Source organism: Mobula birostris, chromosome 7 (genome assembly GCF_030028105.1).
Source record: "Mobula birostris isolate sMobBir1 chromosome 7, sMobBir1.hap1, whole genome shotgun sequence".
In the NCBI taxonomy this organism is placed as follows: domain Eukaryota; kingdom Metazoa; phylum Chordata; class Chondrichthyes; order Myliobatiformes; family Myliobatidae; genus Mobula; species Mobula birostris.
In genome coordinates this window covers 53130491-53147071 of record NC_092376.1, presented here as the reverse complement: position 1 = coordinate 53147071, position 16581 = coordinate 53130491, and the positions used below count along the sequence as shown (strand labels likewise).

Sequence of the window (16581 nt, the reverse complement as noted above, 5' to 3'; positions counted from 1 at the left end):
GGAAACTTGTTTGTTTCAGATTCCTGATATGTTGTTTTCATTGAGCCATGGACAAGAGACAAAAGGAAAATCACGTAAAAATTCAATTTCTGGTTAGTTCACTGTAAACCTAATGCTTTATCAAAGTTATAAGATACAATTCTATTCCTAGCAGCTTCATCTACATTTTGATATTTTCTTCATGGTAGGATTGGAGCTTGTAGTCACATATGACTATTTATCCATTCCATATTATAATATTTGGATTAGAGTTACATTTCAAATTTTCTTTAAATATATAATTTTTAACTGCTTAAGTAATGCTCCATTATAATTGTCAGTAACTGGGTGTGAATACCAGTGATGGAAATGGTTCAGCTTGTCAGTAGTAAATCACATTATATTGCAATATATGCAATGAATTTTAAATGCTCTGCTCCTAAATCATAAATCTTCACACATTTTACATAGTCCCAAACATATACAGTGTTACTCTTTTTCGCTGCATACTCAAAGGGGATGCTTGTTAATCTGTTATGACTATGCTATACAGTACCTGAGTGGTGTTTCTGCATTAACAACACTCTATTTGATTGCTTGTGTTTTTCTTTTACTCCTTTAAACCATGATACCCTTAGCCATGATGGTGATAATCTGAGCTTCCAAAACTCAGAATATTGTCACTATGGCTTCTAGTCAGAATTTCTATTTTCTATTTTTAAATGTTTGATAGCTTCTTCTTGTTCTGTATTGGGAGCTGAGACCTTGACAACCAGACACTAAATCATAGTTAAGCCTTGACGTATTGTGATGGTATTCGTAGTAGTTCCATAATGAGAAGTCATAATTTTCTTTCAACTGGTTAGGGTGTTGGTGAGGCCACATGTGGAATAATAAATACAGTTTTGGTCCCCTTAAAATATACAATGACATTAGAGCAATACAAAGCGGATTAGCAGGCTAATTCTGGGGATGAGAGGGTTATCCTATCAAGAGAGGCTAAATAGTTTTGGCATACCCCTACTCCTATTTTCTTGTATTCTTGTACTAAATTCACAAGTTACTTCAATGTGACAAAGTTGTTTCCCATGATGGGGGAGTCTAGTACGAGAAGGCATGACTTAAGGATTGAAGGGCACCCATTCAGAACAGAAATGCGAAGAAATTTTTTTAGTCAGAGGGTGGTGAATCTATGGAATTTGTTGCCACGGGCAGCAGTGGAGGCCAAGTCATTGGGTGTATTTAAGGCAGAGATTGATAGGTATCTGAGTAGCCAGGGCATCAAAGGCTATGGTGAGAAGGCGGGAGAGTGGGACTAAATGGGAGAATGGATCAGCTCATGATAAAATAGTGGAGCGGACTCGATGGGCCAAATGGCCGACTTCTGCTCCTTTGTCTTATGGTCTAATATTCAGATGGAGGAATTTAGATCTGTCATTAACTTTGTATTTATCATTTTTTTTCTCCCTTCTGAGTCAAAAATCAGTAGTAGATCTCTTCAAATTCACTTAGTTCACAAAGATTAAAACATTTTGTTTTATCATATTAGTTTGGTATGCTGTCTGAACCACTAGTCAATTTTTATATAATGGAGCTAAATTGTCAGAAGAACTGCCCACCATACAGAACTTATCTTCAGGATGACATAGTGGCACAGTTAGTAGAGGCACTCCCTCATAAAGGTTTTTATCAGGTTTGGGTCAATCTTACCTTGGGTGTTGTCTATGTGGATTTGTATGAACTCTCTGTCACCCAGAGGGCTTCCTCCATTTTCTTTGGTATGTGAGCTGTTAGATTAATTGATTGCTTTAAATCCCCCCTAATGTGTAGATGACTGGTAGAACCTGGTGGGAATTGAAGAGAATGGGGCAAAGATGGGAATAATGGAACTAATGTATGATTATGTAAATGGATGATTGATGGTTAGCATGGACTTGGTTGGTTGAAAGGCCTGTTTTCATGCTGTATCATTCTGTGACTCTATAATTTTCAAAATTGGCAATGACAGCTGTATAAAATGCAATTATATTCAGAACAGCAACAGAAAAATAATAATATTGTACCAAGCTTCTATTACTTTGTGTTTGTAAAACATTTAGCTAATGTGCATTGTAGTTTGTTGTATTGAGGCATGAAATATCCTCATCACTCATCAGCTTTATAGCTTTAAGCAGTTTGAAGTGTGGTTATAACCAATAATGTTGCAATGCATGTAGTTAATTATTACCTTAATTAATGTAAATTAAAATCAAAGCCTCATTGTTATTATTTCTGTTGATTTTGTGATGATAATGAAGATGAAAGATAATTTTGAATCCAGAGATAGACTGGTCTTTTATGGAAATTTTGTCCAATTTTTGCACGGACCTGGGGCCATTGATGCTAGTTGAAATGGTACAATAATTTGCTTAAGCAACCTGATGAATGGAGATTGCCCACTATAGCCTAAAGCAAAGTGAGTGTATTGACTTAAAACAAGTGATGTAAGATCGTACACTTGCAGTTAAAGCCTCATTATGTTGGATATGGTACTTCATGGATATTTTGAACAAATTTTATTCTAGAAAATCATATCAGGATATTGATAAGGTAATACAAATATATTCTATTTATTTTGTGACAGTATCAAGTCATCAGATTTGTTTACAGGGTTTACTTTACATTGTGAACTCCATCAATGTGTGCCTTAGCTGTGGTTTGGAGTCAGAACTCAGAAAATTAACTTCAGTTTATTTGCTAACTAATTATTTTAAGTCAAACATTATTTGACAGCTTTAAGTAGTGCTTTAAAGTACAGATACATTATCAAAAAGGCTATCTTGATTAATATACAGAAAATCTTTGTATTTGGAAGGCCATTTTCAGATTGGGGCATTAGACCATGGGCCACAATTGTTGTTGGCACTTTGGTTCATATAGTCTCCTGCTTTTACAGAGATTGTTAAGGAGGGCAAATAAAATTCTACTGTGCATATGATATGAAGCCACTTTGACAAGAACTAAGGAGCACATCCCCAGCCCTCCTGGCCGTCCACTAACTGTACCCAAATATTCTTGATCATTATACACCACCCTTTTCACAATCACAGTCTCAATGCTCACTCTTGCCCAATACCTGTCCCCTTACCTTCTACCAGATCCACCTGCTTCCTAGTCCAGTCCTCTTGCCTTTCCTCCTGTGATCCCCTCTTCGATCTCTGAACCAGTCTTTCACCCTTCCTTTAGGATCTTCACTCTCGGACATTGCAGACAATTGCAGAGGAAATTCTACCGTGTGTGTGCCTAATGTTTAATAAGCAGTCAGATGCCTGAGCCTCAGTGTAATTCAACAATCTTTCTTCACCCAATAGAGGTAGTCTGTTTCTAGTTGGAAGCTTTATGTAAATGACTCAAATAAAGTAAGATACTATATAAACGATTTTTTGGCGTTTTTAATAGAAATATTCTAGTATATTGTATAAATAGAAATTTGTTTTGCTTTGACTACAGGTGCTGGTGATCTAACAAAGTCTTTCCTTTTGATTCATGAGTCTTGCAAAGCATATGGAGCTACACCCCACAGATACATGATTTTCCTGAATACATACAGCTCCATCTATAATACCAAGAAAACTGATCTAATGAAACAGCAAAGTCATTTACAGGTATGTGCAAGCCAGAAAGGAATCATAAAATATTAATGGGCTGGAGAGGCAGTAATTTTCAACTTGTACTCAATCCATAACCGGTAGATTTCTTAAATTCATAAATTAAAGCAGAGTAGTGTAGCACGGTGGTGTAGTAGTTAGCGTAATAGTATTACATCACCAGTGACCTAGGTACATTTCTGCCATTGCCTTTTAGTAGTTTGTGCTTTCTCCCTATGACTGCTTGGGTTTCCTGTGAGTGTTCTGGTTTCCTCCCACATTCCAATGACATGGGTTAGTAGGTTAATTGGTTACACGGGTATCATTGGGCGGTGTGGCATCATTTGTTGGAAAGGCCTATCATCATGCTGTATCTCTAAATAAAATAAATGTAAAGGTCATTTGACCCTACTGGCTCTGCCATTCAATATGGTAATGAGAGATCTTTTATTAGACTACCACTAGCTTATAGTGACTATATAATTGATCTATGTTTTGAATATACTCATTGACTGATTTTCAACAACTCAGGAGAACTCCAAAGACGCATTACCCTCTGGATGAAGAAATTTCCATTCAACTCTGTCCTGACTGGCCATCCCTTATCCCTTATGCTGTGATTTGTTTTCTAAAAGTTGTTTGTCCTTTGCACATTTTTGTATGTGCAGTGACACACTTGTATATATTCTCTCATGAAAACTCAGAATCAATTACATTTTTCTAATTTATTTTATTGAATAATTCAAAATTGAAGGTCATTTTTATTTTATGAAACTACTATGACTAACTAATTAATAATTAAATAATATATATACCTGACCCAATAAAATACCTGGGTTACTATCATTAGCAATAATGTTTTCCTCCTTCAAATTGCCTTTTGGTGCCATTTTTTGATATGGTGATTATTGAATTTGATGCCTTTCGGGAATTTAAGTTAGGAATGGTGCCTCTGATCATGTACCTAAAATAGGCTTAACACTTTGAAATTCAAGTGTTGACAATTATATAACTTGATAATTGTCAAAAAAAGAGCTTGTACTTTAGCTAACCATGATAAATTATGTCTTTAAGAACATTACAAATGTGCATTTCTCCAATACCAACCATCTACAGTGGAAAGAAATGAAGTTCAGTGAGTCTCTTCAGCTAACATCTCCCTCTTCATATAAATTAAAATTTCAGCTAAAATTTCTAAATATTTACAGTTAAATTTGCTATTTTGCAAAATATGATTCTTTAATATGATCGATTTCTGCTAGTCACATGATTAATGATTATGATATTATTAAAATAACCTATCTGAGCCACACTTCATATGGGGAAGAAAAGATTATAATAAGTAAATTAAATATTTTTCTTGTAACAGATAATGATTGGGACTGTCAGTCGCTCAATCAAGGTTATTACTGTTTTGGTTTATTTATCTAATCAGTGGTGGATAGCTGACACAGACATCTTTATGTTAAGGTCAATCAACTTAACTCTCAGATTTTTTTAGCAAATTCTGGATTGGAAATTAATTAAGCTATAGATATGTCTATCATATTTAATATAAAAAAGGAACTATGCACCTGAGTTATTTATTTTGAATGGTATAATAAAAATTGTTTACCATTACTGTAGTTCTAAATTCTGTGGGCCAATTCATGATATCTCAGTACTTCTAACAACTGACATTTCCTCACACCAGCATTTACCTTGTCTGGATCTAGAGAATCTATGTGTTAGGGCCGGGGTTTGTGAAAGCTGTTGTTGGTTTTAATAATGTCTCAGTGACATATAAAAACATGTAATCAAACTATAATAGTTAAAGCAAGTCATTGATATTTTAAACAACCCTAAGTAAAATGCATAAATACATTTAAATAATAATTTACTTTTTCCTCCAAAAACTTAGCCCTCAACTCATTTCTTGAATTAGTGGGGTCTCAGATTCAATGCAAAATCAAACTATGCAGTATCCATGAGGCATTTTCTCCAGCATCCTGGGGAATTCTAGGCAGATTGGGTTGTGCAGCTGAGTAACACTGACAGATTAAGCTCTCAGAGTGTCAGCAAGTCCTGTACTTCTACAATACTCAAAGAATGCATAGAAACCCAGAACTCACTTCATTTCCAGCAGCTGAACTCCTGTCTTTCCAATTGGAATTGCTGATTTCAGTGTGATCTTGCCCAATAACTTTACCTCTTGAGGAGCTCTAGAAATTATGTGAAAAATAAGGAAGCTTTGTCTTATATTGTATTTGACTAGACCATGTTATTCTATTTAAACGTGCTATTGTACAATGATGAAGTTTCTGTACCATATTAATATGAAATTCACATTCAAAGTTTGTTTGAAATTATCTTGATGCAGGCTGGAGTTTCTAAGCTAAATGAAGCTAAAGCACTTGTTGATGAACTGAAAGGAAAGGCAGCAAAGCAGAGCTCTTTACTTAAAACCAAGCAAGCGGAAGCTGACGCTGCTCTGCAGGAGATTACATTATCAATGCAGGTTTGTGGGAGCTGTGCAGTGGAACAGCAGTGTTCAGATACCCCAAACTTTATAATTAGTTTTCATACTTTAATGTAAGAGTAATTCCATACAGTTGATTGCTGAAGGCAGTCTATTTTAAAGTGTATTATTATGAAGGATGATTTCATTTTAGGCCCATAAGCTACAGGAGTTCTGAGTTTATGAGTTGTCTGGAGGCCTAGAGCAGTTGCATTATTCAAATTTCAATGAAGAATAATGACTGAGGTGTAAACTGGGTTATCAAATCTCTATTGTTCATTTTATGCTCTAGCAAAGTTGAATTTCATTTTTGAAATAATATAACATTTCACCTGTGCACTGAACTAACTTAGAATCATCTAAAGGAAAATAATATGTCCTCATGGAATTTCATGTCAGATTATATTAATGTTTTAAACTTATGATAATGGACTTCTCTTAAATGTACCTTTTGCATCTTGGATATTCTTCCATTAGCAGACATCCCACCCTGCAAAATATCATTTTTATGATGATGATTATGAAGACACGTAGTCCTCTTTTATTGTCATTTAGTAATGCGTGCATTAAGAAATGATACATTATTTCCTCTGGTGTGATATCACAAAACACAGGACAAACCAAGACTGAAAAAACTGACAAAACCACATAATTATAACATATAGTTACAAACAGTGTAACAATTCCATAACTTGATGAAGAAGTCCATGAGCACAGTAAAGTTCAAAGTTTCTCAAATGTTCCACATCTCACGCAGACGGGAGAAGGAAGAAAAACTCTCCCTGCCATGCCGACCACAATCCGACTCTGAGTCATCCGAAAAATTCGAGCTCTGATCAGCTCTCTGACACCGATACTGAGCGCCATCTCTGTCCGAACGATTCGACCTTCTTCTCGGTCGCCAAAAGCAGGCAAGGCCAGGGATTTGAGGCCTATCCTCTGAAAGATTCCCGACCACACAGTAACGACAGTAGCGAATGGGCATTTCGGAAATTTCTCCAGATGTTCCTCTGTGCTTTCACGTCCATCCTCCATCAAATCTGAATTGTCCACGGCCCCTACTTAACAGGAACGATACCATTTTTCACCGGGGGGCTGCGCAGACGTAGGCGCGCCACCATCTTCTCCTCCCATCATTTCAGGGAGGTAGCACCATCAATATGTGGGAGACTCCTGGAACTTCTGGGAGAGGTGGGATGTCTCCATTAAAGGAAATAAGAAATAGATGCATGAACAGGCTATTTGGTCCTTTATGCTTTCTTCACTATTGAATAAGATCATGGCTGATATTAGCATTACTTTTCAGCACAAAACCTATATGCTTCAATTTCCTTAAGATCCATAAATCTTTCAAACTCTGCTTTGAATGTATACATTAATTAAATATCCACTGTCCTTTTGAGTAGTGAATTTCAAAGATTCTCTGCCCTCTTGAGTGAAAAAAAAAATCATTCCCATCTTTCTCCTGAAGGGTAGCCTCCAAATGGAAATACTATATTGAAGGTGGAACTGCAGTCAATAAACAATGGTCTAAAATAGGTGTTTTTGCTGTTCCGATGTTGGATGCAGTTATGGAGTACTTGGAAGAATGTGACAAAATAGTTATCATAGTGTTTTTAAGCGGAAACCTTGCCTTTCAGTAATGTTAGAATTCTCTGAAACAATAATGTGAAGTTTGGGTAACAGAGAGTTAGTGGACATCATTTACCTGACAAGGTGCCACATGTGAGGCTGCTAAACAAGAAAAGGGCCCATGGTGTTGAGGCAAGGTACTAGCATCACAAATGAATCAACCTCTGCCTTAAATATACATAAAGATTTGGCCTCCACAGCTGCCTGTGGGAAAGAATTCTGCAGATTCACCATTCTCTGACTAAAGAAATTCCTCCTCATCTCCATTCTAAAAGGATGCCCCTCTATTCTGAGACTGTATCGTCTGGTCTTAGACTCTCCCACCACAAGAAACATCCTCTCCTCATCCACTGTAGCAAGGCTTTTCACCATTCAATGGGCTTCAATAAGATCACCTCCTGTTCTTCTGAATTTCAGTGATCGTAGGCCCAGAGCCATCAAATGCTCTTCACACGACAAGTCATTCAATCCTGGAATCATTTTTGTCAATTTCCATTGAATCCTCTTCAGTTTCAGCACATCAGGATTAGAAAGGAAGGGGATTACGTCAGAATAAAAAAGTGGGAGAGGGGAAGGAGGACTTGCTAGAGGGTGATAGGCAAAACCAGGTGGGTAGGAAAGGTAAAGGGCTGAAAAAAAAACAAATCTGATAGGAGAAGAGAGTGGACCATGGGAGAAAGGGAAGGAGGAGGGGCACCAAGGGGAGGTAATAGGCAGGTGAGAAAAAGAGGTAAGAGACCAGAGTGGGGAATAGAAGAAGAGGGAAGGAGGAGGGAAAAAAATTACTGGAACGGGATATCGATGTTCATGACATCAGCGTGGAGACTACCTAGTCGGAATATGAGGTGTTGCTCCTCTACCCTGAGAGTGGCAGAAGGGAAGACCATGGATCGATATGTCAGAACGTTGAAAGGGAATAAGAATTAAAATGGTTGGCCACTGAGAAATTTTGATTTTGGCAGATGGAGCAGAAATGCTCAAGAATACAGCTTCCCCTATTTACTTCATGTCTCATCAATGTTGAGGAGGCTGCACCGGGAGAACCAGATACAGTAGATGACTCTAGCAGATTTGCAGGTGAAGTGTTGCCTCAGGTGGAAGGGCTTTTTGGGGCTCTGAATGGAGGTAAAGAGAGGAAGTGAATGGTCTCCTGGTAATTTTTCCCCTCTCTCTTCTCTCTTCTTCTATTCCCTACTCTGGCCTTTTACCTCTTCTCCTCTCCTGCCTATCACCTCCCCCTGGTGCCACTCCTTCTATTTCTCCCATAGACCACTATTCTCTCCTATCAGATCTTCTTTTCTAGCCCTTTACCTTTCCCACCTGGCTTCACCTATCACCTTTTAGCTAGTCCTCCTTCCCTTCCCCCCACCTTTTTATTCCAGCATCTTCCACCTTCCTTTCCAGCCCTGAAGAAGGGTCTCGATGTGTCAACTGTTATTTATTTCCATAGATGCTGCTTGACCTGCTGAGTTCTTCCAGCATTTTGTTCTGATTTATAGCATCTGTTGAACCTCTTGAGTTTATGGGCAGAGAGCTGGAAAGTGAAACCAGGCAGAATAATTCTCTTTATGATCAGCAAAGAAATATGTTGCTTCATTCCCAACTGTTAATTTTTCTGATTCTATGATTTAATTTTATAAATTAAGTCTTTGAATATAGAAGCAGAGAACTCATGAAAACATTTTGGAAATTGCTGTAAGATCTCAGCTGGAGTGTTGCATAGTTTTCAAGAATGTTAAGGCTCTGGGAAGGGTGTAAATGACAATGTTGATACAATGTTTTGCTTGCTTTTTCGATGATGTTTATTTTCTGTTTATTTGGTTCTATATTACTTTGGGAATGGCAACACAAACTAATACAAATGTTTAAATTTAATGGTTTCCTGACAGAATGCAAGTGAACAGAAAACTGAAATGGAACAGTTAAAACAGAAGATAGCTGAGGAAATGGTGAAAATCGAAAAGCGTAAAGGTGTAATTGACAATGAACTTATGCATGTCCAGGTAATGTTCATTATTTTCTGTGTTGCTATTTCCAGAAGATTAAAAGAGTTTGTTATTAAAATTGTTTGAGATTATGAAGGAAGAAATTCAATTCAGCTAGGTAACTGAAAAAAAATCAACTAATTTCATGTATCTGCTGGTATCATAGTTTCATTTTCCAAGAACTATGTTGATCGTATATAAGTGAGAGTTTAAACAAACATCCGCAAGTACCTTATGCAACAACTCACAGCTGACTTAATGAGAGTTAACGCTCTTAAAGAACAGTCACTTCTGACATGGTCTCATCTTGTGTTATATCAAAAATTGTAATTACGTACTGTATATGTTTCTATATACTACACAGTATGCTGCAAGAAAATGAATCTGAAAATTGTACATAATGATATAGAAAACTTTCATAATAAATTTACTTTGAACTTCAAACACAGAAATTATTTTTCAGAGAATCACCAGGAATTTTCTTGGACGAGCTTACTGCTATGCCTGCTTTTCCATCAGCAGGTCCCTTTGTGAGAATTTTCTCAAGAAAGATGTCCTCAACCTGATCAGCAAGGATCTGGGTGGCATAAGGATGTCAGAATATGTCTCTCACAAAAGCACTTCGGCAATTCTGAAAGTTATGATCTAAGCTGAACTACCTCTTAAAGCTGTCAAACAGTTTGTTTATGAAGGTCTCTGGCATTCACAAACATCCAGAACCAATTAAACATTTAAAAGACATTGAATAATCCAAAAATCAATTGAAAGAGGTTAAAATTATTCCAAGAAAAGTAAATTAATTTAATCTTTCAAAAATGTGTATTATGCCTGTCAACAGTTCCCTGACATTTAAATGAAACAAGTCACTGAATCTGCACGTGGTCTGACATGTGCAGGTTCAGCAGGCTGAGAACTGCATGAAGTTTCCATTCTACTGCTGTTTTAGAACAGTGAATTTTACAGTGTTTGTCAACTTTATGGAAATTCATGGATGCTGGCATGGAAATCCTGAGCCTGAAAGTGCAGAAATTTCAGTTCTAATTTTTGTGCTTATGTAGTTGAATATTTTGAATTTGAATTCAATTCAGTACTTAAACATTTTAACAATTAGTGTCAAAATTGTATATCTCAGTCCTTTCAACCAAAGCCACCATTGAGACATGAATATTAGCATCAAGATTGGTAAGTGGTTGTAAAGAATAGATTTTCTAATTCGTTATTTCTGTGCACTGTGAGCAATTGTACTCCAATTTCATTTTCATTTGTTTAATTCTACGCAGTTCACGGATTGAATCCAAGATATGCTTCTTTGGCTGTATGACTGTTTTACATCATATTACATGTGTTCTCTGAGCTATTAGATAGAAGCTATTTTTTGTCTTTCAGCCTCATGTAGATGAAGCCAGGCGAGCAGTTGGAAATATAAAGCCAGAGTCACTCTCAGAAATACGGTCACTGCGTATGCCACCTGATGTCATCAGGGATATTTTGGAAGGAGTATTACGGCTGATGGGTATTTTTGATACTTCATGGGTCAGCATGAAAAGGTGTGAATGCGTAAAGCTGAATCTCATGCTATGTCAAATGTAACAAAATGTTGTAAGATAAGTAGAACGTGTGACAATGATTAAATTATTTTAATTTTGTGCCTCAAAGAATTTGTTAAATTGAAAGATGTTTTGAAATAGAGAAGCATTTTTTTCCTGCATCAAGCAATAGTTTTACACAAGATGAGATGCTCTAGGTCAGATAAAAATGAAAGCTCCCCGTATTTTGTGAATCAAAATAACCGAGTTCCATCTCAAAAGAAATGCTTCTCGTAACCAATGAGTAAAATTTCACAGTTCTATTAACTCAGCTTGTGACCCCTCTAATCAAGATTGCTTCAGGTTTTGAGGTCATTTTTTGTTTCAGATGACTTAGAAACATTTATTTGTTTTATTTTGTAAATACTCTTTCTTCCTCACTGTTGCAGGATCAGTGATGAGATCTTTAATTAGTTTTAGCTTGCTGTACCTCATTCATTTTGCAGATGGAACCTCCACTTATCCAGACTGAATGATGAAAACTGATCTTGATGGCTGAATTGGGCCATGAAGTCATAATTGCAACAAGACCTTAGACATGAATGTCTTCTGTCAAAGCTGTAACTGACTTTAATATTTTAAAGGCTTCTGATAATCAGAGTTGGGAGTGAAATTGAAATGATTTCACTACTTCAACAAGTTAGGAATTACAAAGAATTTGAGGTATCGGTAATCATCTTGAATGTTACAATCATTGTGAAGAATTGGAGGATGCAGAATTGTATGAAGGCAGTTCATTAACTACAGTAGGTATCTGCGCTAATTTTGTTAATTTACAGTTAATCAAAAGAACCCGGCAGATGAATTCCTCCATCAATAACTATTGGGAGCTAATACATGGTTTTATAGTACTGTAGAGGTGTTGGTAGTGTTCTAATTTGTTGTGTATTTCATTTAAGTACATAAATTGGTACCCAGTTAAATGGTAGTTGTCTTTTTTTTAATATCTTTTAACTACTTCTGTGAAACTTTGGCTATTTGGGGCAGCCGCTTAACTGGGCCAAAATGTACTGGTTCTGATATGCCCCAATTAACTGGAATCCAATTTACCTCCAGATTTACGTGCATAATGTTTGTAATTGTGAGTTTATATTTTTTTTTACAGTGGGGTGCTTTTCCTCTTACACCCATTGACTAAATTAATAGTGACATTATTCCCTGAAAATAACTAGCTACTAATTAAACGATAGACTGAACTAGGGCGTTAAAGGGATCTCAGCAATCAAAGGGAGGTGTTTACACAATTCTGCAAAAAATACCTGAAGTTACAAATACATTAGAATATTGTAAACTATAAAGACAGAACAAATGTAGCATTTGGTAATCTTTAAAATTTTGTGCCTCTTAAAACTTGCAATGCAGGATGACTAATAGTTCTGTCTTTCAGATGAGTTATGCGTGCTCTGACAGACAGATATATCTTTAGTGACTTCATGTCTGGGTTGCTGTTTGTACAAGAAGATTCCCCCAACCATGTAATGTTCTTCAGTCCTGTGTTCCTTCTGGAGCAATCTGCTACCTTTGCACAAATGCAGCATGAACTCATCCCTTGTCAGCAGTCCACAGTAATTGAAAGAAATCTGATTGTACTGTGTATGAGTTCCTAAGATGAAAACCCTGAAGACAACTGCTAGTAATATGAGAAATTTGATTTTTAATGCTTTCTATAGTCCTAAAACAGAGTGGCATAATATGGGTGAAGTACCACTCTGCTCTGTCCGGTGGAATTAGTCCTTACTCTTAATAAATAAAGGTGTAGCCATGGGCACCCGTATGGGTCCCAGCTATGCCTGCCTTTTTGATAGCTTTGTGGAACAATCCATGTTCCAAGCCTATACTGGTATCTGTCCCCCACTTTTCCTTCGCTACATCGATGACTGCATTGGCGCTGCTTCCTGCATGCATGCTGAGCTCGTTGACTTCATTAACTTTGCCTCCAACTTTCACCCTGCCCTCAAGATAACCTGGTCCATTTCCGACACCTCCCTCCCCTTTCTTGAACTTTCTGTCTCTATCTCTGGAGACAACTCATCTGCTGATGTCTACTATAAGCCTACAGACTCTCAGAGCTACCTGGACTATTCCACTTCCCACTCTGTCTCTTACAAAAATGCCATCCCCTTATCGCAATTCCTCCATCTCCGCTGCATCCACCACCTCCAATGGGATCCCACCACTAAGCACATCTTTCCCTCCCCCCCCCCGCTTTCCGCAGGGATTGCTCCCTACGCGACTCCCTTGTCCATTTGTTCCCCACCCCATCCCTCCCCACCGATCTCCCTCCTGGCACTTATCCTTGTAAGCAGAACAAGTGCTACACATGCCCTTACACTTCCTCCCTCACTACCATTCAGGGCCCCAGACCGTCCTTCCAGGTGAGGCGACACTTCACTTGTGAGTCGGCTGGGGTGATATACTGCGTCCGGTGCTCCCGATGTGGCCTTCTATATATTGGCGAGACCTGACGCAGACTGGGAGACCGTTTCGCTGAACATGTACGCTCTGTCCGCCAGAGAAAGCAGGATCTCCCAGTGGCCATGTATTTTAATTCCACGTCCCATACCCATTCTGATATGTCTATCCACGGCCCCCTCTACTGTCAAGATGAAGCCACACTTAGGTTGGAGACCTTATATTCCGTCTGGATGGCATGATGGCATGAACATTGACTTCTCATATATATATATATATATATATATTCTTTTTCTCTCTCTCCTTTTTCTCCCTCTGTCCCTCTCACTACAACTCCTTACCCATCCCTCCTCCCCCTTCCTTTCTCCCTAGGCCTCCTGTCCAATGATCCTGTCATATTCCTTTTGCCAATCAACTGTCCAGCTCTTGGCTCCATCCCTCCCCCTCCTGTCTTCTCCTATAATTTCGGATCTCCCCCTTCCCCTCCCACTTTCAAATCTCTTACTATCTCTTCTTTCAGTTAGTCTTGACAAAGGGTCTCGGCCTGAAACGTCGACTGTACCTCTTCCTATAGATGCTGCCTGGCCTGCTACGTTCACCAGCATTTTTTGTGTGTGTTGCTTGAAATTCCAGCACCTGCAGATTTCCTCATGTTTGTGAAGTACAGTAGTGCTGTTTTAGTGTCCCAACGAACTCTAATTTTTTTTAAAGAGCTTAAATCAGGATAAAATAGAAGAGACAAGTTTATAGTACATATTGTGTAAACAATATAATTTATGAAGTATGTTATCTAAAATGGCAATTGATTTTAAAAGGAAGCAGTGGTTTAATGAATGATTTTACCTTTGGCCTCACAGTTTCTTGGCAAAACGGGGAGTGAGAGAGGAGATTGCAACCTTTGATGCCTGGAGTATTAGCAGAGAAATCAGAGAGAGTGTAGAAGGACTTTTGCAGAAGAACAGCGCTTCTTTTGATCCAAAGGTATTCTCAATAATAATAGGAGATCTTTATGGAAGATTATTAGAGACAATTAAATGAATAACAATTTAGAAATAAAAATCAGTAGCAACATTTTATGTTTGCTTATGAAATTTCGTTGGCAGTACAATGAAGGCCTTGGTTATGTATCTATATGTCCTGCAGTTGTATTGATCTATGTATTGAATTGTTTTGTGTGCAATATTTAATAAATTTGCTATGAATTTACAGAATGCAAAGCGTGCCAGTGCTGCAGCTGCTCCATTGGCTGCATGGGTTCGAGCTAATGTGAAATATTCATATGTCCTGGAAAAGATTCAACCACTGGAAAAAGAACAAGCTGTGTTGATGGAGTGAGTAATTCAGGATTAGGGCATTAATTTTATGTGTTTCATAAATCAGCCTGTTTTAGTTACATATCTTCTGCATAAATTTATATTTGTCCAAAGATCAGAACGGTCACCTACTAAATATAAATTACATATAGGATAATCAATGCTCAATATTGAGTTAGCAGGTGTACTGAGCCAAGTCAGTATTGGCATAACTTTAGAATTAAATCGACGAGATTTAATAAATAATGTTAAGTTAGTCACTTGATCACAGAGTACAGATCAATTTATTGTTAAACAATTTAAACTTTGTTTGGAATTTTAAGTAAAAAATTAACCTTACAAAAGCTCTAGTTCTTTCATCTAAACAAAACATCATTCTGCTGCTTCAAGTTTATCTAAATACTTGTCAAGATGAAATCTGACAACATTTCTGGAGATTTTCATGTACCTTTACAAACAATTGTTCAAATTGAAATGTCCAAAATACCAATCTCAGAATGTGCATAATTTAAGAATCAGATTTAATACCACTGGCATATGTCATGAAACTTTTGTTTTGCAGCAGCAGTACATTGCAATACAAAATAATAAAAACTATAAATTGCAATAAGTATATATAATAAAAGAAATTTTAATTGAATAAGTAGTGTAAAAGGGGAGGAGAAAAACACTGAGGTAGTTTTCATGGGTTTACTGTCCATTCAGAAATGTGATGACAGAGGGGAAGAAGCTATTTTTGAAATGTTGAGTGTGTATCTTCAGCCTCCTGTATCTCCTCCTTGATGATAGCAATGAGATGAGTGCATGTCCTGGGTGATGGTGGTCCTTAATGATGGATGCCACCTTTTGAGGGTGTTCTGGATGCTGTGGAGGCTAGTACCCATTAATGAAGCTGGCTGTGTTTACAATTTTCTGCAGCTTTTTCCAATCCTGTGCCCCTTGATGCCAGACGGTGATGCATCAGTTAGAATGCTCTGAATGGTGCATCTGTAGAGATTTGCGAGGGTCTTTTGTGACGTACCAAATCTTCTCAAACTCTTAATGAAATATAGCAACCTCCATGCCTTCTTGTAATTGCATCAATATGTTGGGCCTAAGATAGATCACAAGAGATGTTGACACACAGGAACTTGAAACTGCTTACCCTTTCCTTTTTTGATCCCTCAATAAGGACTGCAGTGTATTTCCTCGACTTTCCCTTCCTGAAGTCTACAATTAATTCATTGCTCTTAGTACTTTAAGACTTTTAACATTTTTGTTGACGTAACCTATCAGTAACTCAGTGACATTTAGATAGTACATTGCTTAGAAAACACTTTATGACCTGGACTTATTTCATAATTTACTGGCATAATTTACATATTACTATTTAACTATTTATGGTTCTATTACTATTTATTATTTATGGTGCAACTGTAACGAAAACCAATTTCCCCCTGGGATCAATAAAGTATGACTATGACTATCAATTTAATCTCAGACCTTGGGCTTGCAAGTTTCTGGTGAGTTGATCATTCTGTTCTACAATGACAGAGAGGGTGAAAACTGAAT

The 16581-nt window shown here is 37.3% G+C and overlaps 1 protein-coding gene across 9 annotated transcripts in view; it reads left to right on the top strand.

Annotated features, from left to right (window-relative positions):
* dync2h1 (dynein cytoplasmic 2 heavy chain 1) overlaps nucleotides 1–16581 on the top strand; it is a 474884-nt gene that overhangs the window by 200098 nt on the left and 258205 nt on the right. For all 9 annotated transcript variants that reach the window (XM_072263133.1, XM_072263132.1, XM_072263135.1 and 6 more), the window contains 7 exons: nucleotides 20–92; nucleotides 3469–3623; nucleotides 5965–6102; nucleotides 9624–9737; nucleotides 11106–11266; nucleotides 14575–14698; nucleotides 14927–15048. In XM_072263133.1, coding sequence (XP_072119234.1) covers nucleotides 20–92; nucleotides 3469–3623; nucleotides 5965–6102; nucleotides 9624–9737; nucleotides 11106–11266; nucleotides 14575–14698; nucleotides 14927–15048 — 887 coding nt within the window. The remainder of the gene's footprint in view (nucleotides 1–19; nucleotides 93–3468; nucleotides 3624–5964; nucleotides 6103–9623; nucleotides 9738–11105; nucleotides 11267–14574; nucleotides 14699–14926; nucleotides 15049–16581) is intronic.